The 21,959-nt window shown below is 42.5% G+C and overlaps 1 protein-coding gene across 1 annotated transcript in view; it reads left to right on the top strand.

Moving 5' to 3' along the window:
• The window catches only part of kif4 (kinesin family member 4), a 103,467-nt gene extending 86,378 nt beyond the window's left edge, over positions 1-17,089 (top strand). The window contains exons 28-31 of the mRNA XM_072505515.1: positions 2,903-3,058; positions 10,962-11,075; positions 12,493-12,600; positions 15,649-17,089. Of these exons, the coding sequence (XP_072361616.1) occupies positions 2,903-3,058; positions 10,962-11,075; positions 12,493-12,600; positions 15,649-15,813 (543 nt within the window). The 3' untranslated portion in view covers positions 15,814-17,089. The remainder of the gene's footprint in view (positions 1-2,902; positions 3,059-10,961; positions 11,076-12,492; positions 12,601-15,648) is intronic.
• The last annotated feature ends 4,870 nt before the right edge of the window (positions 17,090-21,959 follow it).

Here is a 21,959-nt window from a genome sequence, read left to right on the forward strand (position 1 = left end):
CATCCATCCAAAGTTTGACCACGTTTTCACCTAGTTTAAAATTGCTCAAATGGCGGAAATTGACAATGAACCCCCAACAGTTTAATAAATTTGCAAAATATCTAGGGTTTCACCGAATGGCAAAATTGCATCTATTGGTCAAGAGCTAATGGAGAAACGGACAGATTTGTATGTACTTTGAAAAACGTAATCTGTACATCCATAGCCAAGACTTAAGTCATGAAGGCAGAGGCAAGTGCTGCATCACTTTTTTTCTCTGCAAGTACAGGACAAGTGACTCGCTCAACTACTGGAAAGCTCCATCTACACATCTTTTGAGCAGCACAAGTGGATAGCACTGTGGCTTCACAGTGCCAGGGTCCCAGGTTCGATTCCCTGCTGGGTCACTGTGCGGAGTCTGCACGTTCTCCCCGTGTCTGCGTGGGTTTTCTCCGGGTGCTCCGGTTTCCTCCCACAGTCCAAAGATGTGCAGGTTAGGTGGATTGGACATGATAAATTGCCCTTGGTGACCAAAAGGTTAGGATGGGTTATTGGGTTATGGGGATAGGGTGGAAGTGAGGGCTTAAGTGGGTCGAATGGCCGCCTTCTGCACTCTATGATCAATGTATGTTTTCACATGCTATGTGCATGTTCTGCTGAGCTAACCTGCAGAGCTGATGATCAACATGTACACAAACCTGATTTGAGAACTGAAGAATGAGTAAATGCAGAATGAAACATTAAATTCGGAACTAGCACCAAAACCAGGATATAAAAGTGCTTTGTAAAATGTGATGGTCATATTAGAAAGCAAACTACCCTTTAAGATATCCAACCATTTGCTATGACGTAAAGTATCAATGATCATTACTAAGCATGGTTCATGGGTGTCATCACACAAATGCGTCATTCTTCAAAGCACTGAAAACATGATTCGTAAGCATTGAATCCACAGACGTAGACTTCTCAGGCAAAGTTGACTGTTTCAAAGCAACAGTTTTCAGTTGGTGAACAAATCTTGTATTGCACATGATTGAATGTATTGTTAAATTAGAAGTTAGAATATGTAATGTTACTAGTGAAGTCAAATGTTTTAAAGTCTAATTTGTTTACACTTTTGGAAACTAACCTTGATGATTATTAAGAAGGGGGGGGGGAATGTAGTGTATAGTGTTTTGAAAAGTGCAACTTTCATCTTGTTCACTTGAAGCTACCATACGAACATGGGTATTGGGAGCAGGTGTAGGTCACTTGGCCCCTTGAGCTTGCTCTGCCATTCAATAAGATCATAGCTGATCTGATTGATTACAGCCTCAACTCCATATTCCCTCCTATCTCTGCTGACCATTCACCCCCTTGTTGATTTTATATTCTATCTAGCTCTGCTAAAATATACTAGTTACACACACATTGCCTTTTGAGGAAAGAGTTCCAGAGATATTCAGCCCTCAAATTCACCTCGCCTCTGTCTTAAGTGAGCAACCTCTTATTTTTAAACAGTAACTCCTAATTCCAGATTATCCGACAAGAGGAAACCTCCTCTCCACCTACACGCTGACAATACCCCTCTGGGTCAATTCGCCTCTTGCTCTAGTGGATACAAACCGAACAGCTCCAACCTTTCCTCATAAGACACACTGCTCATTCCTGTTATTAATCAGGTAAAGCTTCTCTGAACTGCTTCTAGCCTATTTATATCTCTCCTAGAGACCAATATTTTACATAATCCTGATATGGTCTCAATGCCTTGTATAACTGAAGCATAACCTCCCTACTTTTGTAATCCATTCCCCTCAAATGATAACATTCTGACTTTTTTACTTGCTTGCTGGACCTGTACACTTTTTTTTTTTTTTACTAACATGTACCATCTGTCATTTTAATTACTTTCCACTGACCAAACTTTCCTTGTTCCACCTGAGCCCTTGCTCAGAACCTGTTTTCTTTTATTTTTTACTTGCTCATGGGATGTGGGCATTGTTGGCTATGCCAGCATTTAATGCCCATCCCTAATTGCCATCGAGGAGGTGGTGAGCTGCCTTCTAAACCACTACATTAGGTACACCTACTGAGAGTTTTGACCCAGTGACTGAAGGAATGGCAGTACTGTTCCCAAGTTAGATGTGGCTTGAGGACCTGACTGGGTTTAGGTACACGAGAGTTTTGACCCAGTGACTGAATGAATGGCCGTATAGTTCCAAGCTAGATGTAGCTTGAGGACCTGGCGGGTGTTGGGTCTTCCCATGTATCTGCTGCCCTTGCTTCAATGTGGTAAATGTCATGGGTTTAGAAGATGCTGTCCGAGGAGACTTGACAAACTGCTGCAGTGAAACTTTAGATGGTTTGCATTGCTGCCTCTCCATCCATAGTGGTGGATGGTGTCCCAATCAAGGGGGCTGTTTTGCCCTCTGTAGTGTTGAGCTTCATTAGTGTTATTGGAACTGCACTCATCCAGGCAAGAGGAGAGTATTCCATTACATTCCTGACTCGTGCCTTGTAGATGATGGCCAGGCTTTGGGGAGTCGGGAGGGTTTTTTTTTCTCTCCACAGAATTCCCAACCTTGTTCCTCGATTTCATAGGTTATTCACACCAAGCACTGATTTGCTGTATGTTTCTGTCGTAACTCTAATGCTTGAATATAATTATGGCTGTAGCTTTAGTTTCAACAATACTTTTCACTGCTCAAAAGATTGTGTGGTGAAGAGCTGGCAGTTTTCAAACTATGTCACTGCATGTAAATGGTTCTTTTAATTCTTATCTGAATGAATGATGAGCCTTTCCCTTGTCAATAATTATATAAAATGGTGGTGGCACAATCCGGTTCGGTCACTTTTTTTTTCTGGATGGCTGTTTCCAGCTGTGCCATTGAATAACTTGGTTACTGTTTTGTTGCTCTATATTAACGCATCTTTTATTTTGTAGCCAAAGAACAAGAGGAAGACTACTGCAAAGCCAAATATGATGACTCCACGTATGAGTCTGGAAGAGCTATTGTCTGACTCTGATTCTAATGCTGAAACTGAGGATGATGATTGGATCCCCACTAAAATGAAAGAAAATAAGAGAACAAATTTAGGGGTATGTCTTGTGCATTTAAATCTTATTAATTTCCACTGTACTGTTTGCGTGTCTAGGAGTTCTGGTCTAGCAAATTCACATGTATTATGTTAAGTTCTGTCCTCTCAATGCAACAAAGGAAGATCTGGATCAATTGAAATGGAAATAGGATGGTAGCAGCTCATTGTGAGGGGAAAAAATCTTGCATTCTCAGGCAGAAGATGTTAGTGAGTTCTCCCAGTGAGCCAGAGAAGACAGAGCCAGGAGTGAGACACCGCTAAGAGTGAGTTTAGGAATTTGAATCTAGGAATTTTGAATCTAGGTGGGAATTGAATTAAATCAGTAAGGCAGCTCCTTTTAAATTTCAGGAGTTTAAATTAAGCTAGTATTGTGCAGTGTAGGTTAACAGGGGCTGCCCCACCCACTCACATAACTGGTTGGCAGTTAAGTGTCAGTCACTTTAATCTACTTTGATCTAAAAGCAGGTGGGGGAGGGGAGTCCATTCAGGACAGTTTAAAAAGAACAACTTGTAAACTCACTCCCAGGGAGTTCTCCCAGCGAGCCAGAGAAGACAGAGCCAGGAGTGAGACACAGCTGTGAGTGAGTTTGGGAATTTGAATCTAGGTGGGAATTCAAAGCTTGGTGGAGAGGAAGTGCTTTTTATCCCTGGTAAGTGACTGGTAAGTAGTGTTTCTGTTTTTCGGTTTCTTTTCATTGGTATATTTATTTTTTTTTTCTTTGTATTTTTTGTTGAAATTGTAGTTGTTGAAGTTAACCGAAGGTTTAAGACATGGCAGGAGATCTCAGACCCGTGTCATGCTCCTTGTGTGCGATGTGGGAGCTCAGGAACACGTCCACTGTCCCTGGCTCCTTCACGTGCAAGAAGTGTATCCAGTTGCAGCTCCTGTTAGACCGCTTGACGGCTCTGGAGCTGCGGGTGGACTCACTTTGGAGCATCCGCGATGCTGAGGACGTCGTGGATAGCACGTTTAGCGAGTTGGTCACACCGCAGGTGAAAGGTACTGAGGGAGATAGAAAATGGGTGACCAAAAGACAGAGCAAGAGTAGGAAGGCAGTGCAGGTGTCCTCTGCGGTCATCTCCCTGCAAAACAGATATACTGCTTTGGATACTGTTGAGGTAGATGGTTCACCAGGGGAAGGCAGCAGCAGCCAGGTTCATGGCACCGTGGCTGGCTCTGCGGTGCAGCTGGGCAGGAAGAGGAATGGCAGGGCTATAGTGATAGGGGACCCAATTGTAAGGGGAATAGACAGGCGGTTCTGCGGACGCAATTGAGACTCCAGGATGGTATGTTGCCTCCCTGGTGCAAGGGTCAAGGGTGTCTCGGAATGGCTGCAGGACATTCTTGGGGGGGGGGGGGGGGAGGGAAGACAGCCAGCTGTCGTGGTGCACATAGGCACCAACGAAATAGGTAAAAAACGGGACGAGGTCCTACAAGCTGAATTTAGGGAGCTAGGAGTTAAACTAAAAAGTAGGACCTCAAAGGTAGTAATCTCAGGATTGCTACCAGTGCCATGAGCTAGTCAGAGTAGGAATGTCAGGATAGAGAGGATGAATGCGTGGCTCGAGAGATGGTGCAAGAGGGAGGGATTCAAATTCCTGGGACATTGGAACCGGTTCTGGGATAGATGGGACCAGTACAAACCGGACGGTCTGCACCTGGCAGGACTGGAACCGATGTCCATCGGGGGGGGGGGGGGGGGGTGTTTAAACTAATGTGGCTGGGGGATGGGAACCGATGCAGGAAGTTGGAAGGTAGTAAAACGGGGACAGAAATAAAAGGCAGTAAGGGGGAAAGTGTAAGGCAGAGAAGCCATAGTCAAAAATCAAAAAGGGTGACAGTACAAGGTACAGTGACTGAGGGGAGCTCAGTGACTAGGACCAGGAATACTAAAAGAAATAAAACGGGAAGTGAAAACATTAATGGTAAGCGACGCGGCAGCTTGTTACATGAAGATATGGGTTCAACGACAAGGAAAATTAGGAGAAAGGTTAAGAGGAAATATAACTTAGGAGAGGTTACTGATCGAGGTGTTAAGATTCAGAACAGAGGTAAAAAAGCCAACATAAGTGTACTTTACCTGAATGCTCGTACAAAGAACAACAAAGAACAAAGAAATGTACAGCACAGGAACAGGCCCTTCGGCCCTCCAAGCCCGTGCCGACCATACTGCCCGACTAAACTACAATCTTCTACACTTCCTGGGTCCGTATCCTTCTATTCCCATCCTATTCATATATTTGTCAAGATGCCCCTTAAATGTCCCTATCGTCCCTGCCTCCACTACCTCCTCCGGTAGTGAGTTCCAGGCACCCACTACCCTCTGCGTAAAAAACTTGCCTCGTACATCTACTCTAAACTTTGCCCCTCTCACCTTAAACCTATGCCCCCTAGTAATTGACCCCTCTACCCTGGGGAAAAGCCTCTGACTATCCACTCTGTCTATGCCCCTCATAATTTTGTATACCTCTATCAGGTCGCCCCTCAACCTCCTTCGTTCCAGTGAGAACAAACCGAGTTTATTCAATCGCTCCTCATAGCTTATGCCCTCCATACCAGGCAACATTCTGGTAAATCTCTTCTGCACCCTCTCTAAAGCCTCCACATCCTTCTGGTAGTGTGGCGACCAGAATTGAACACTATACTCCAAGTGTGGCCTAACTAAGGTTCTATACAGCTGCAACATGACTTGCCAATTCTTATACTCAATGCCCCGGCCAATGAAGGCAAGCATGCCGTATGCCTTCTTGACTACCTTCTCCACCTGTGTAGCCCCTTTCAGTGATCTGTGGACCTGTACTCCTAGATCTCTTTGACTTTCAATACTCTTGAGGGTTCTACCATTCACTGTATATTCCCTACCTGCATTAGCCCTTCCAAAATGCATTACCTCACATTTGTCCAGGTTAAACTCCATCTGCCATCTCTCCGCCCAAGTCTCCAGACAATCTAAATCCTGCTGTATCCTCAGACAGTCCTCATCGCTATCCGCAATTCCACCAACCTTTGTGTCGTCTGCAAACTTACTAATCAGACCAGTTACATTTTCCTCCAAATCATTTATATATACTACAAAGAGCAAAGGTCCCAGCACTGATCCCTGTGGAACACCACTGGTCACAGCCCTCCAATTAGAAAAGCATCCCTCCATTGCTACCCTCTGCCTTCTATGGCCTAGCCAGTTCTGTATCCACCTTGCCAGTTCACCCCTGATCCCGTGTGACTTCACCTTTTGTACGAGTCTACCATGAGGGACCTTGTCAAAGGCCTTACTTAAGTCCATATAGACAACATCTACTGCCCTACCTGCATCAATCATCCTAGTGACCTCCTCGAAAAACTCTATCAAGTTAGTGAGACACGACCTCCCCTTCACAAAACCGTGCTGCCTCTCACTAATACGTCCATTTGCTTCCAAATGGGAGTAGATCCTGTCTCGAAGAATTCTCTCCAGTAATTTCCCTACCACTGAAGTAAGGCTCACCGGCCTGTAGTTCCTGGGATTATCCCTGCCACCCTTCTTAAACAGAGGAACAACATTGGCTATTCTCCAGTCCTCCGGGACATCCCCTGAAGACAGCGAGGATCCAAAGATTTCTGTCAAGGCCTCAGCAATTTCCTCTCCAGCCTCCTTCAGTATTCTGGGGTAGATCCCATCCGGCCCTGGGGACTTATCTACCTTAATATTTTTTAAGACACCCAACACCTCGTCTTTTTGGATCACAATGTGACCCAGGCTATCTACACCCCCTTCTCCAGACTCAACATCTACCAATTCCTTCTCTTTGGTGAATACTGATGTAAAGTATTCATTTAGTACCTCGCCCATTTCCTCTGGCTCCACACATAGATTCCCTTGCCTATCCTTCAGTGGGCTAACCCTTTCCCTGGCTACCCTCTTGCTTTTTATGTAAGTGTAAAAAGCCTTGGGATTTTCCTTAACCCTATTTGCCAATGACTTTTCATGACCCCTTCTAGCCCTCCTGACTCCCTGCTTAAGTTCCTTCCTACTTTCCTTATATGCCACACAGGCTTCGTCTGTTCCCAGCCTTTTAGCCCTGACAAATGCCTCCTTTTTCTTTTTGACGAGGCCTACAATATCATTCGTCATCCAAGGTTCCCGAAAATTGCCGTATTTATCTTTCTTCCTCACAGGAACATGCCTGTCCTGTATTCCTATCAACTGACACTTGAAAGCCTCCCACATGTCAGATGTTGATTTGCCCTCAAACATCCGCCCCCAATCTATGTTCTTCAGTTCCCGCCTAATATTGTTATAATTAGCCTTCCCACAATTTAGCACATTCATCCTCGGACCACTCTTATCCTTGTCCACCAGTACTTTAAAACTTACTGAATTGTGGTCACTGTTACCGAAATGCTCCCCTACTGAAACATCTACCACCTGGCCGGGCTCATTCCCCAATACCAGGTCCAGTACCGCCTCTTCCCTAGTTGGACTGTTTACATATTGTTTTAAGAAGCCCTCCTGGATGCTCCTTACAAACTCTGCCCCGTCTAAGCCCCTGGCACTAAGTGAGTCCCAGTCAATATTGGGGCCTTCTGGGAGGTGAGTAGTTAGTTTAAAAACCTTACCTTTACAGGAGCAGCCCTTTGGATTTCGGCGGCAGCCAACATAAGTGTACTTTACCTGAATGCTCGTAGTATTCGGAATAAGGTAAATGAGTTGATGGCGCAAATCATCGTGAATGACTATGATTTAGTGGCCATTACTGAAACATGGTTAAAGGATGGTCACAACTGGGAGTTAAATATCTGAGGGTATCAAACTTTTCGGCAGGACAGAGTGGATGGTAAGGGTATAGCTCTGTTATTTAAGGATGACATATGCGCTATGGAGGATAAGGTTGAATCCATTTGGGTGGAAATCCGGAATAGTAAGGCGAAAAAGTCACAGATCGGAGTAATCTATAGGCCACCAAATAGTAACATTATGGTGGGGCAGGCAATAAACAAAGAAATAACAGATGCATGTAGAAATGGTACAGCAGTTATCATGGGGGATTTTAACCTACATGGATTGGTTTAACCAGGTCGGTCAAGGCAGCCTTGAGGAGTAGTTTATAGAATGTATCCGCGATAGTTTCCTAGAACAGTATGTAATGGAACCTACGAGGGAACAAGCGGTCCTAGATCTGGTCCTGTGTAATGAGACAGGATTGATTCAGGATCTCATAGTTGGGGATTCTCTCGGAAGGAGCGATCACAATGTGGTGGAATTTAAAATACAGATGGAGGGTGAGAAGGTAAAATCAAGCACTAGTGTTTTGTGCTTAAACAAAGGAGATTACAATGGGATGAGAGAAGAACTAGCTAAGGTAGACTGGGAGCAAAGACTTTATAGTGAAACAGTTGAGGACCAGTGGAGAACCTTCCAAGTGATTTTTCACAGTGCCCAGCAAAGGTTTATACCAACAAAAAGGAAGGACGGTAAAAAGAGGGAAAATCGACCGTGGATATCTAAGGAAATAAGGGAGAGTATCAAATTGAAGGAAAAAAGATACAAAGATCAGTGGTAGACTAGAGGACTGGGAAATCTTTAGGGGGCAACAGAAAGCTACTAAAAAAGCTATAAAGAAGAGTAAGATAGATTATGAGAGTAAACTTGCTCAGAATATAAAAACAGATAGTAAAAGTTTCTACAAATATATAAAACAAAAAAGAGTGGCTAAGGTAAATATTGGTCCTTTAGAGGATGAGAAGGGAGATTTAATAATGGGAGATGAGGAAATGGCTGAGGAACTGAACAGGTTTTTGGGTCAGTCAGTGGAAGACACAAATAACATGCCAGTGACTGATGGAAATGAGGCTGTGATAGGTGAGGACCTTGAGAGGATTGTTATCACCAAGGAGGTAGTGATGGGCAAGCTAATGGGGCTAAAGGTAGACCAGTCTCCTGGACCTGATGGAATGCATCCCAGAGTGCTAAAAGAGATTTTCATAGAATTTACAGTGCAGAATGGCTAGGGAAATTGCAAATGCACTAGTGATAATTTACCAAAATTCACTAGACTCTGGGGTGGTCCCGGCGGATTGGAAATGAGCAAACGTGACACCACTGTTTAAAAAAGGAGGTAGACAGAAAGTGGGTAATTATAGGCCAGTGAGCTTGACTTCGGTAGTAGGGAAGATGCTGGAATCTATCAAGGAAGAAATAGCGAGGCATCTGGATGGAAATTGTCCCATTGGGCAGACACAGCATGGGTTCATAAAGGGCAGGTTGTGCCTAACTAATTTAGTGGAATTTTTTTGAGGACATTAACAGTGCGGTAGATAACGGGGAGCCAATGGATGTGGTATATCTGGATTTCCAGAAAGCCTTTGACAAGGTGCCACACGAAAGGTTGTTGCATAAGATAAAGATGCATGGCATTAAGGGGAAAGTAGTAGCATGGATAGAGGATTGGTTAATTAATAGAACGCAAAGAGTGGGGATTAATGGGTGTTTCTCTGGTTGGCAATCAGTAGCTAGTGGTGTACCTCGGGGATCAGTGTTGGGCCCACAACTGTTCACAATTTACATAGATGAAGGGCAATGTGTCCAAGTTTGCAGACGACACTAAGATAAGTGGTAAAGCAAAAAGTGCAGAGGATACTGGAAGTCTGCAGAGGGATTTGGATAGGCTAAGTGAATGGGCTAGGGTCTGGCAGATGGAATACAATGTTGACAAATGTGAGGTTATCCATTTTGGTAGGAATAACAGCACAAGGGATTATTATTTAAATGATAAAATATTAAAACATGCTGCTGTGCAGAGACCTGGGTGTGCTAATGCATGAGTCGCAAAAAATTGGCTTACAGGTGCAACAGGTGATTTAAGAAGGCAAATGGAATTTTGTCCTTCATTGCAAGAGGGGTGGAGTTTAAGACTAGGGAGGTTCTGCTGCAATTGTATAAGGTGTTAGTGAGGCCACACCTGGAGTATTGTGTTCAGTTTTGGTCTCCTTACTTGAGAAAGGACATACTGGCACTGGAGGGTGTGCAGAGGAGATTCACTAGGTTAATCCCAGAGCTGAAGGGGTTGGATTAAGAGGAGAGGTTGAGTAGACTGGGACTGTACTCGTTGGAATTTAGAAGGATGAGGGGGGATCTTATAGAAACATATAAGATTATGAAGGGAATAGATAGGATAGATGCGGGCAGGTTGTTTCCACTGGCGGGTGAAAGCAGAACTAGGGGGCATAGCCTCAAAATAAGGGGAAGTAGATTTAGGACTGAGTTTAGGAGGAACTTCTTCACCCAAAGGGTTGTGAATCTATGGAATTCCTTGCCCAGTGAAGCAGTAGAGGCTCCTTCATTAAATGTTTTTAAGATAAAGATAGTTTTTTGAAGAATAAAGGGATTAAGGGTAATGGTGTTCGGGCTGGAAAGTGGAGCTGAGTCCACAAGATCAGCCATGATCTCATTGAATGGTGGAGCAGGCTCGAGGGGCCAGATGGCCTACTCCTGCTCCTAGTTCTTATACGTACCAGGGTGTACTCGGTCCTTTTCAAGATGTTGTTGTGAAAAGGACCAAAAACGAATTAAAATTGTGGGGTCTGTCGTAGCAAAAGTGCTTCCCCCACCTTCAAAGTATAATGTGGGCTGCTCATCAGCATACCCCAATCTGGACGTACTTTGTTACTGGCTGGTATGCTGCCTGATTATTATGTTGGGCCAGTGATGGTAAGCTGCAGCAGGGTGCATATTTGGTTCCCACAGCTTGCTCATGGTGATAATCAGACCCACCCTCAATGGCCAGACTACTAGATTGGGTTTGTGTGACTTCAGTAGAGGTAGCAATGAAGAGAAATTCACAACGGGTTACATATTCTTATCATCCATTTGCACTCCAGCAAAGTTATCTGACCAGTTCAGGAGAATGTTACTTTTTTTCTACAGTGTTCCTGCAGAGGTCGCTGTGCTAACAAACAGTGCAGATGCAGGAAGAATAAATTGGACTGTGGAGACCACTGCAAATGTGTTGCCAATCATTGTCACAATCGTGTAAGCATGGTGAGAAATATTGCCTTGGTCATTAATTTTCTTTAATTCTTTTTTTTTTCCTACTTCAATGCTCATGTTTATGAAGACTTCCTGTTTTATCTAGAGTGGGATTGCTTTCAAATCAATGATACTCTCTTCAGCTTCAGACTTAGTTTAATTTCTTCCACATTCACCTTGATTTTTGGACTCTCATTCTGACTTTCTTTTTCATTCGGTGAATGCTCCTTGACTAACCTTGCATCTCCTTGAGTAATTTTAATCTTCCTGCCTTTATCAGCTTTCATAGTAGTAGGGATGACGTCTCTTCCTGGGTACAGGTTCAAAAGGGTCACAAATTCCAGTCCTCGAGCTTTCTCATCTAGATTGTTTTGATTTGAGCGAACATCTTCTCCTTTTCTTTAGTGCAGCTGTGAATTTTTCACCTGTGATGACTTTATCTATTCACATGAATTCTGTTAAAATATGTAAAATGACAAATGAAGTACTTCCCCTAATTTTTCAAGCAAGCCTTCAAGTAGCAGATTTTCTCAAATACTATATTCAGTGGGCAAAACACAGTACTTTAAGTGTGTGCATTGTCATTGTAGCAATGAGCTCACATCCTATGGCTGGTTTAGCACAGGGCTAAATCACTGGCTTTGAAAGCCGACCAAGGCAGGCCAGCAGCACTGTTTAATTCCCGTAACAGCCTCCCCAAACGGATGGCGACTAAGGACTTTTCACACAACTTCATTTGAAGCCTACTTGTGATAAGCGATTTTCATTTCATACCCCTTTCAAGAACCAATGAACTGCTGCATTCTAGATCAATCGTCTGTAAATATCAATCTGGTGTTTGCTACAATTACACTTAATGACGAGTTATCTTCTGTAGGAAATGTAATTCCTTCGGTACACGCTTGTGAGAATATAGACAGTATAACTGCTTGTCACAGTTTCACAAAACTGTCACAGTTGTCACAAAAACCGCTTCTTCCCCACTGTCACCAGACTCCTAAATGACCCTCTTATGGACTGACTTCATTAACACTACACCCTGTATGCTTCATCCGATGCCAGTGCTTATGTAGTTACATTGTATATGTTGTGTTGCCCTATTATGTATTTTCTTTTATTCCCTTTTCTTCTCATGTACTTAATGATCTGTTGAGCTGCTCGCAGAAAATACTTTTCACTGTACCTCGGTACATGTGACAATAAATAAATCCAATCCAATCCAACAAGGATCAATATAAGCATTCTGGATTGTTGAGCGAGACTAGCCTGAATGTGGTACTTGAAGATTCATTTAATTAAAACCGTTTATAGGACTGTAATTCAATTATTTTTCGAGAGTCCCAATTGACAAAAGTACTTTCAATTCACAAACTTGCCTCATTTCTAACTCCTATTCCTTTTTCTTTAAACCCCACCACCATATTTTTAGCTTCAAGATGTGTTCACTGAAAATGGATCTGACAGATCATTTAAACTAGATGATCCCACTGAATTGGACTCTTGCTTCTTTGAGCCTGTCAGTGTCACTTCTGATAAGGTAAACATTTTAATTTACTGAAATTATGAGTTGCATGAGAGAAAACACCATTGGTCAGTGTTTCTACCATTTAGTGATCAATAAGTTATAACATTGTCAGCTTGGCTTTTGTGTGGCCCCATTAATGTCTGAATGTTATGTAATGCTAAAGTGACAATCCAATGAAATGTTCCACTTAACATTAACGGGAAAAAAGAACAGAGCATTGTTGCTAAGTTTGCAGGTGATACAAAGATATGTAGAGGGACCGGCTGCAGAAAGGCTTGGACATGTGAGAAGAGTGAGCAAAGTGGCAGATGGAATACATGGCAGATGGAATACAATGTGGAAAAGTGTGAGATTGTGCATTTTGATAGGAAGAATAGAGGGATAGACTATTTTCTAAAGGCGGAATGATTTCACAAGTCTAAAGCACAAAGGGACTTGGGAGCCCTCGCTCAGGATTCTCTTGCAGTTAACATGTTGGTTCAGTTAGCAGTTAAGAAAGCAAATGCAATGTTAGCATTAATTTTGAGAGGGCTAGAATATAAGAGCGGGGATGTACTGCTGGGGCTCTGAGTCAGGCCCCATTTGGAATATTGTCAGCAGTTTTTGCCCCCTTATCTAAGGAAGGATGTGCTAGTCTTGGAGGGGGTTCAGAGGAGGTTCACAAGAATGATCCTGGGAATGACTCTAGGCTTCCTTCTGCACTGTAGGGATTCTATGAATGATGGGCTTGTCATAGGAGGACTAGGTCTGTACTCGATAGAGTTTAGAAGGATGAGGGGAGGATCTCATTGTCAATTACTGAATACTGAGAACCGAGATGAGTGGACGTGGAGAAGATGTTTCCACCTGTGGAGACTAGAACCTGAGGGCACAGCAAACTGAAGGGACGATCCTTTGAGAGGAGGAGGAATTTCTTCAGCCAGAGGCTGGTGAATCTGGAACTCATTGCTGCAGAAAGCTTGGAGGCCAAGTTGCTGAGTGATAGATTCTTTATTATTAAGGGGGTGAGGGTAATGGGGATGAGAAACACATTGAATGGTCTAATTCTGCTCCTAAATGTTGACCTCGGATAAAATCTTAAACTAAGATCTCATCTGCCTAGTTTAATTATTTTTAAATGAACATTAAAAATGTCTGCCATTGCACATATAAACTTAATGTTCTGGCTAACATTAGCACCAGAAAGGGTCTTGTTACGATACCCTGGGCTAGTTCACGGTCATTCCAGCCCACCGGCTCCAGAGTTGCAACGCAAGTGAATTATCAAAAATTCTTGTAGAAATACCTGAAATCTTTGGCCCTTGGCTCTCCAATAATTTAGTTACCAGGTTTGTCAGTCTAACACAATTACTGTTTATAACTAGAACAAATATGAAATATGCAGTAAATACAGCTGTTTAATGTCAACTAATACCTGCATTCCCCCTTACCTGCCCCACCCTCTGCTGTTCTGCAGGGAGGGTTTTCAGATCTTGGCCTCTGCTTGCATCAGCCCTTTCTGCACAGAGAGTTGGTTCTCAGTGACATTGTTTTTTGTGAGAATTTGGTTATTTCTGGAGAAAAAAAGTGGGGGGAAAGAAGAGTGCTTTTCTTCCTTGGCTCCCAAAAGCAAACTTTGGGTCTCGAACCATTCCACTTCTAGGCCCATTCTTTGGCCATCAGCAACATCAATTATCCGGGTCATCAATGATTTCAGTCTAAGATAGCACAGCCTTCTGGATCTTCCTGTTTAAATTGTGTGGGCTGCTTTGCCTTAAATTTACAGGTCCACTAAACAGCCATGGATCAAAAATGTAACGGCAGAAATGCAAGAAAGAGGAATTAAGGGAATAAACTTACTGTCTCCTTGCATTCATGTATGTGTACATATGCTGCTGCATTTGCCTGGCATGTCACGACACATTAAGTACCTTATTGAATCAAAATTGTTGCCAAAAAAAATGGTTTACAGATATAACTTTTCCTAAGTGTGGTAATCGAGAAGTGGGAAATGCCATGGTTTGAGTGTACAAAGCTGGAATAAGAATGAATATTACAATATGAACTTCCATTAAAAGTCCCAAGGCTTCTGAAGCATTATAAAGCAAAACATGACACCAGTTTATTAGTGCACCATGGTTAAAGCGAGGTTCTAAGGGACATTTTACAGCCAGAAAGAGACCGGGTTTAGCGAGGGAATTCCAAAGCTTGCGACCTAGGGTGTTGAAGGTACGGTGGCGTGATGGAAATCTGAGGAGCTCAAGGCCAGAATGAAAGGATGCAGATATGAAGGTTGTGGGAGGGAATTCCAAAGCTTGCGGCCTGGGTGTTGAAGGTACAGTGGCGTGATGGAAATCTGAGGAGCTCAAGGCCAGAATGAAAGGATGCAGATATGAAGGTTGTGGGAGGGAATTCCAAAGCTTGCGGCCTGGGTGTTGAAGGTACAGTGGCGTGATGGAAATCTGAGGAGCTCAAGGCCAAAATGAAAGGATGCAGATATGAAGGTTGTGGGAGGGAATTCCAAAGCTTGCGGCCTGGGTGTTGAAGGTACAGTGGCGTGATGGAAATCTGAGGAGCTCAAGGCCAGAATTAAAGGATGCAGATATGAAGGTTGTGGGAACTGTTGAGTGCTTCAATGGGCTGGGAGAGGATGCAAATTTTAAAATGGAGATGTTACTTAACTGGGAGGCAGGCAGGTGTTTCTTAACCGGGAGGGAGGCAATATAAGCATTGGGATGATGAAGCCTTGAGTGTGAATAAGGATATGGACAGCAGTTTGGGTGGCCTCAAGCCTGCAAGTGACCATATGTTTTTGCTGTCACTGGCAGTGGGTCAATGGTGGTGCAGATCAAACTCTGCCTGAAGGAACACCGTTTTTACTGTCCAACTTGCTGAGGGTGAGGGTCGGGGAAGTACAGGTTCTATGACTGAGGAGAGGGGGTCAATATACAAATCAAAAACAATGTGGTGGGAGGAATCATGCATGTGCCAGCAGACTATGCTGAGTTATGTTTTGTTTTATGCAAATATGGAAAGTTTGGGTGGAGGAAGAATTTCTAAATCAAACTTCCTGTTCTTCAGGTTCTGACTGACATTACCGACCTCGGACAAACAAAGCTGAAGTTAATTCGTAAACCACTGGAGGCTGAAGATTTGAACAGCACCATCAAAAAGAAAAGAACCCTGTTGAACTGCAATACCAGTTTCTTTGCTGGATATCCTTCAATCTCTGAAGATGTGGAATGAGTGACTCTTTCTGCACATAAAGCGCATCTTTGCTTTATTTGTTTGTGACTTGATCATTCCAGGAAGCGGATTGCTGTACAGTGACTTCAACTTTCTTATGGATTACCACCATGATTGTTTTACTGTCTGTATTTTCTTCTGTTATTGTCTTTCTGTCTGTATTTTCTTCTCTGACTTTTGCTTCCTTCATTTTAGTGTGCATGTGTATTTAATAGGGTTTCTAGAAATTAAAACTGCGTCTAATCCGAAAAGCCACAGAATTGACCAAGAAATGGAAAATGTCATGCTTTCTATAATTTTAACAGTTCTAACCAGGGTATGTTAATTACTCAGAGGTTATACTCTGATTAGTACCATGGTTAGTACCAGTTGCTAACTAACGAGGAAAGAGGAGAGTTTTACTATTATTTTGATAGACTTTTTGGACACGACACTTATGTTTTTCCACTTTGGAAAAGATTGTTAGCATTTGATTTATTTGCCCTTAGAACACAATTTAAAGTATTCAATATGTCTTAATAGAGTTTGATTAATTGCAATAAGGAAAAGCATATAGTAATCTAGGTAATTCGCCTGCCCCTCAATCTGAATAAATTGTTCCTTCTATGGAAGGACATAGTAAATGTAAAAGTTTGTTTTCTAGCAATTTCTAATATTGTTTCCTATCCAAATCTAATGTGATACTAATTATCAGAGCTGAAGTAGAAAGATAATAAGCCATTGGCATCTGGCAAAAGGACAAAATAACTTTTCAAATGGAGACTTGCTATGTTTGGGAATTACCTATTTGAGATTTGCTGTATTCCTTTTATTTTCTGATTTATGGTATTGTTTTGCCAGACTGTTTCAGCTGTAATATTTTTGGAATATTAAGACACATATTTTAATTTTGTAGTTACAGAAGTCAACTCCACCATGATACCATAATTCTTTTCATAATTTAGTCAGGAATTTGACTTTTTCAATGTAAAGTTGTGATCGATGCAGAACCAAGTTGGCAAAGTTGTTTGAGTCTGCCAAAGAGGCAAGCACCACTGGATATTATTTGGCAAGCACGCTGAAATGTGTGGCTGGTAGTAGCTGGAATGCTTCACCACCTTCTGAGATTGTTCTACCCCTAGATATGCAGTATGTTTACCCTACAAGTACATAGAAGATAAACCTTTAAAAAATAAAAAATTCCACAAATATGATTTATTCTTCAAACTGAAATAACTGTTTCCAGCACTGTTTTTAATCTCATTGCTGTAGTTTATAAATAAAGAGAAGTGATTAAGTTCTGACTGCTGGCTTCATATTTGCACAAATAAGTATAACTACAATGGTAATTCAGCCATTTTAGATCTTTAGCATTTATTAGCTGGAGTTTTAAAAAAAATAATTCTCAAGGGAAATTGATCTTTTCATCCAGTATAGTCTTGAAAACTTATCCTGAAAAATAATACAAGTTCCTTCCAGTATATCCAGCTACATTGAGAGGAAGATTATTTATACGGGTCATGTATCCTGAAGATGGGTTTATGACTGCTAAGTGGAGGAATATGCTCTCTATTTTGAAAAGCCAGGTTTTTACATTTCGTATTTTACAGTTTTCAATCAATTTGAAGTTCAAGGAAAAAATGCATAATGTATACTTTTATGAAGTTGAAATAGTTGCAGTGCGTGAAATAGTTGCAGTACGTGACAATGTGACAGATACCTTGGTGTCTTCAAAGCAAAGCTCGATTCAACAGAGCCAAAAGAACGTTGAAACTACCAGGTCTAAAACAGAAAAATGATCAAACCTTTAATGCTCATGTTAATTTAGTGGGACCTAAGAGAATGCCAAAATACCTAATCTACAGGTTGAACCATGAACTGCTCAGAACTGAGCTGAGCATCAAGGCCAAACACAGGTGGAGGAACCTGCCTTCCTGTGCTGGCTGATCGCAATGAATGGGATGTCAGTCATATGCCACTGATTGTATTGTTGTAATATCTACCTAGTTATGAATTGAAAAAAAAATCTTTGAACAAAGATGCAAGAGATTCATTTGAACACCAAGACTGAGGCTTAAAGTAGCATTAAGTATTGCACAAATGCTGTTCATGCTGTCATTAGCTGATCAAAGCGCACCCCCCCCCCCCCCCAAAAAAATCATGGACTTGGACAGCATGGTAGCACAGTGGTTAGCACTGTTTCTTCACAGCTCCAGGGTCCCAGGTTCGATTTCCGGCTTGGTACCTGTATGGAGCCTGCACATTCTCAGTGTCTGTGGGTTTCCTCCAGGTGCTCCAGTTTTCTCCCGCAAATCCCGAAAGACGTGCTGTTAGGTAATTTAGACCTTCTGAATTCTCCATCTTGTGTACCCGAAGCAGGTGCCGGAATGTGGGAATTAGGAGCTTGTCACAGTAACTTCATTGTAGTGTTAATGTAGGCTTACTTGTGACAAAGATTATTATACTCAGATCATGTGCCTCTGTTCAGGTGCAGTAATTGAGAAAAATCTGATTGTCATAATATACACACAAGTACATGGTGCACAGACAGTGAGTGACACAAAGGATGACCAATGAACATACAGAACACAGCAGCCAATCACCAGACAGGACACGGCCACTATATAACCAGGGGGCACTAGTTTTCCCGCTCTCTTGGGATGCCGCCTCTGAGACAGTCAGAGCCTGTGAGCAACAACTAGAACATCCACCATGTGGTAGTAAGATAGTCTGGTCAGGTTAACTTCAGGTCTCCAGTCAACTCAGCATAGTGTCAACCCACAGTTCAAGCATGTTTAATAGTTAAGAGTTTAATAAAATAGAGTTGCATTTCTTCAAGTGTTGGAAGCCTGTCTCTCTGCTACAGTAAACGCAGTCCTCGCAGACCCAGCTTACCCAACACATCACTGATCATGGTCCTTTTCTGCATTATCATCAACATCTACAAAAAGAAATGGATGGTTGAGTGAAACAGCATGGCGTGTAGTATAACTGTCAACCTACCTGTGAGCTAACCCACGTAAGAAAGCTGGACATCTTCCATTTGTAAAAGGTAACACATTAGCTCTTGGTTACTTTTAACAAATCCAATGTTATCTGAACTGTCTTTCTCACATGCATTTCCTCAATGTCTGAAATCGAATTGAGCAAACTTGATGTGGCCAAGTACAAAACCTGCTTTATTTCACAGTACAATGAAAATACAGGACAGCTGTTATAATGGACTCACTTAATTCAATCCATGCAACTTAACTTTGCATACTATACAAATTAAAGAACATTGTGTAACCCACATCCATGGCATCTCTCTACTTGACAAGATGACTATTAACTATCCTCCAGCATTTCTAACCTCGGTTAGGTTTACACAACAGTGTTGTGGAGCAGTGTTTTTCAAAAAAGATTTCCGGGAACCCATTTTTATCAACCTTTGTGGCCCACCCAAATGTGGCCGCACTGCGTGCGTGCCCGATCATCGGTACGCCTCCGATGATCGGGCATGCATGCGCAATGCGGCTGAATTTTTTTTCTGTTCCTGGCCATTTTGAAGGACGCTCACAGGCGGCATTATTAAAAGCCGACTGCAGTGACTGTTGCACGCGGATTTGCATGATCGGGAGTGCCCCAACGGACAGCTGTCGCGCCCCTGAGTTTGACTGCCTGTTGTGGAGACTATTGCACAAAAGATTTGGAAAGAATTACTTTTAATGTTAAACTTTTAAAAATAAATGGGCCAAAACCCCCAACTGATGCCAGAAAGTGATGGCCTATTGGAATTACAGGAGTTTAAAACACACTTGCCTACTTCACAGGTTCCTTTAAACCTTCCTGCTTTACCGCAGCCAGTTCAGTAAAAAGGCCTCCGAGTTCACCGCTGCTAGAGTACACTCGGGACTTTTCTGGTGCAGGCTATAGGCAGCGTGTGGTTTCAATTGTGTTTTTCAAAGGAAATGAGTGCGCTTTAAACTCTTGTAATTCCAACAGGCCATCACTTTCTGCCGCCAGTTGGAACAACAAACTTTATCAAACCTAACCAATGCTGTAGGCTGCCTATTTCTTCCATCTTGTATCTCTTTGTTCATGCCAACAAAGGAGCAATGAATTTATAATACAAATGAATATGGTGATTTTTGATTGCCGAGACACACTACATTTCTCATTCAGCAATTTACAAAAAAGATAGGTCTTGCATCAGTTTCTTTACCTTTTTGTTGTAACTTGTGTGGGAAACGTTGTCCTGTAATTTCTGGCTCCCCAGTATATTTGAGGGATACCCCAAAGATGAGCAGGGAAATCTCTCGCAAGTTCCCAGGGGAGTGTTTACCCTGTAATTGTCCAGAAGAGCTAACATCCCCTGGATTATTGCGCTGTGCTTGGAACCATCTGATAAAGCAATTTTAAATCCTTAACTTTGACTGATCCAGCCAGTGATATGCAAATAGTTACCCTGAAAGTTAGTTACCCTGAAAGATTCAGAAGAAATAAAACCACCTCTTAACTTCAGTGTAACTATTTTAAAGGCCCAGACAGCCCTGCAAGTAACCCCCACCAGCTGAGTAATCACTGCCTCCTGCCCCCCAGCTGCATGGGACACTCCCAACCTACAGGCCCGACTCCTAACTCCCAGTCCTGAGCTGGCAACCACCCCCACCCTGTCAAATCCCACCCGCTTATCTGGACACTTCTTTTCCCTGGCAGTCAATTTCACTGGGTCCTTTAAACCTCCCTGCTTTAAGGCACAGCCAGTTCAATAAAATTACCTCAAGTTCACCACTGCTAGACTACGCTAGGGACTCTTGCTGCAGGTTCCAATTAAGTTTTCTAAAGGAGGTAAATGCACTTTAAACTCAACCGGCCATCACTTGCCAGTGTCAGTTTGAGGTTTTGACCCATTGATTTTTAAATGTTCGACATTGCAAGTAATTCTTTCCAAATCTTTTGTGCAATACATTCTTCACCCACCCCCCAACCACCGCAAAAAAATCAAAGTATATTATTGATATCAGCTGGATGGTACGCATGTGTGATAATCAGTTGATGGTTGTGATACATATCACACTCACTCTAATAGCCTGCCAGTGGTAAAAGCAACATAGCCCAGGTTCCAGAGTTGACCAGCATTTAGAATTATGTCCAAGCTAAATTCAGCACCTTCAGGAGACGAGAGAAAAAATAAGACTGAAGCAGTGGACAGAGGAAAATAATTTAACCTAGAAGATGATTCTCATTTCTTCACATCAAAGCCTTTTATAGGTGCTGCCTTGATATATCAGGCCTTGTTGACCAGAATAATGGTCTAAAGATGTGCAGGTTAGGTGGATTGGCCATGCTAAATTGCCCTTAGTGTCCCCAAAAAAAGGTTAGGTGGGGTTACTGGGTTATGGGGATAGGGTGGCGGCGTGGGCTTAATTAGGTTTCTCTTTCCAAGGGCCGGTGCAGACTTGATGGGCTGAATGGCCTCCTGCACTGTAGATTCTATAGTGCAAACCATGGTGCCAGACATACACGGTGCTAGAATGTCTGGAGTGAAAACTCAGCTGTGCATCTGGAAAGATACATGCTGGTTTTCAGTCTGAACCTGACACTGCTGGATTTTGGGAAAGTTCCACCCCTCCTAATCTCATTCCTAGCTCTCTTGAAATTGTGACCCTCGTCACTGACATGCCAACGAGTGGAAATAGAATATCTTTCTTTATCCTGTCAAAATTGTTCAGAATTTTGAACACCTCAATAAGGTTGCCTCTTAATCTTCTCTGCTCCAAGGAGAACAAGCCCAATTTCTACAATCTTTCCTTGTATCTAAAATTCCTCATTCCTGGTATCATTCTAGTAAATCTCTGCACTCTCCAGGGCTTTAACATTCTTCCTTAAATAAGGTGTCCAGAACACAATACCTCAAATGTGGTCTGACCTATGATATGTAGAGGTGTAGCATCACTTCCTTGCTTTTATACTCTATACCTCTTATTTATAAACTCAAAGATGCTATAAGCCTTCTTAATAACTTTTCCACCTTCAGAAAATTATGCACTTGAACCCCGATGTTCCTCTCCTGTACTCCCTCAAAATTGTGCCATTGAGACGATATTCTCTCCATGTTTCTTCTTCCGTTTTGCTGCATTAAAGTTCATCTGCTGGGCGTCTGCCCATTTGTCCAATGTCATGAT

The sequence above is a fragment of the Scyliorhinus torazame genome, chromosome 5, assembly GCF_047496885.1.
Source record: "Scyliorhinus torazame isolate Kashiwa2021f chromosome 5, sScyTor2.1, whole genome shotgun sequence".
NCBI classification, from domain to species: domain Eukaryota; kingdom Metazoa; phylum Chordata; class Chondrichthyes; order Carcharhiniformes; family Scyliorhinidae; genus Scyliorhinus; species Scyliorhinus torazame.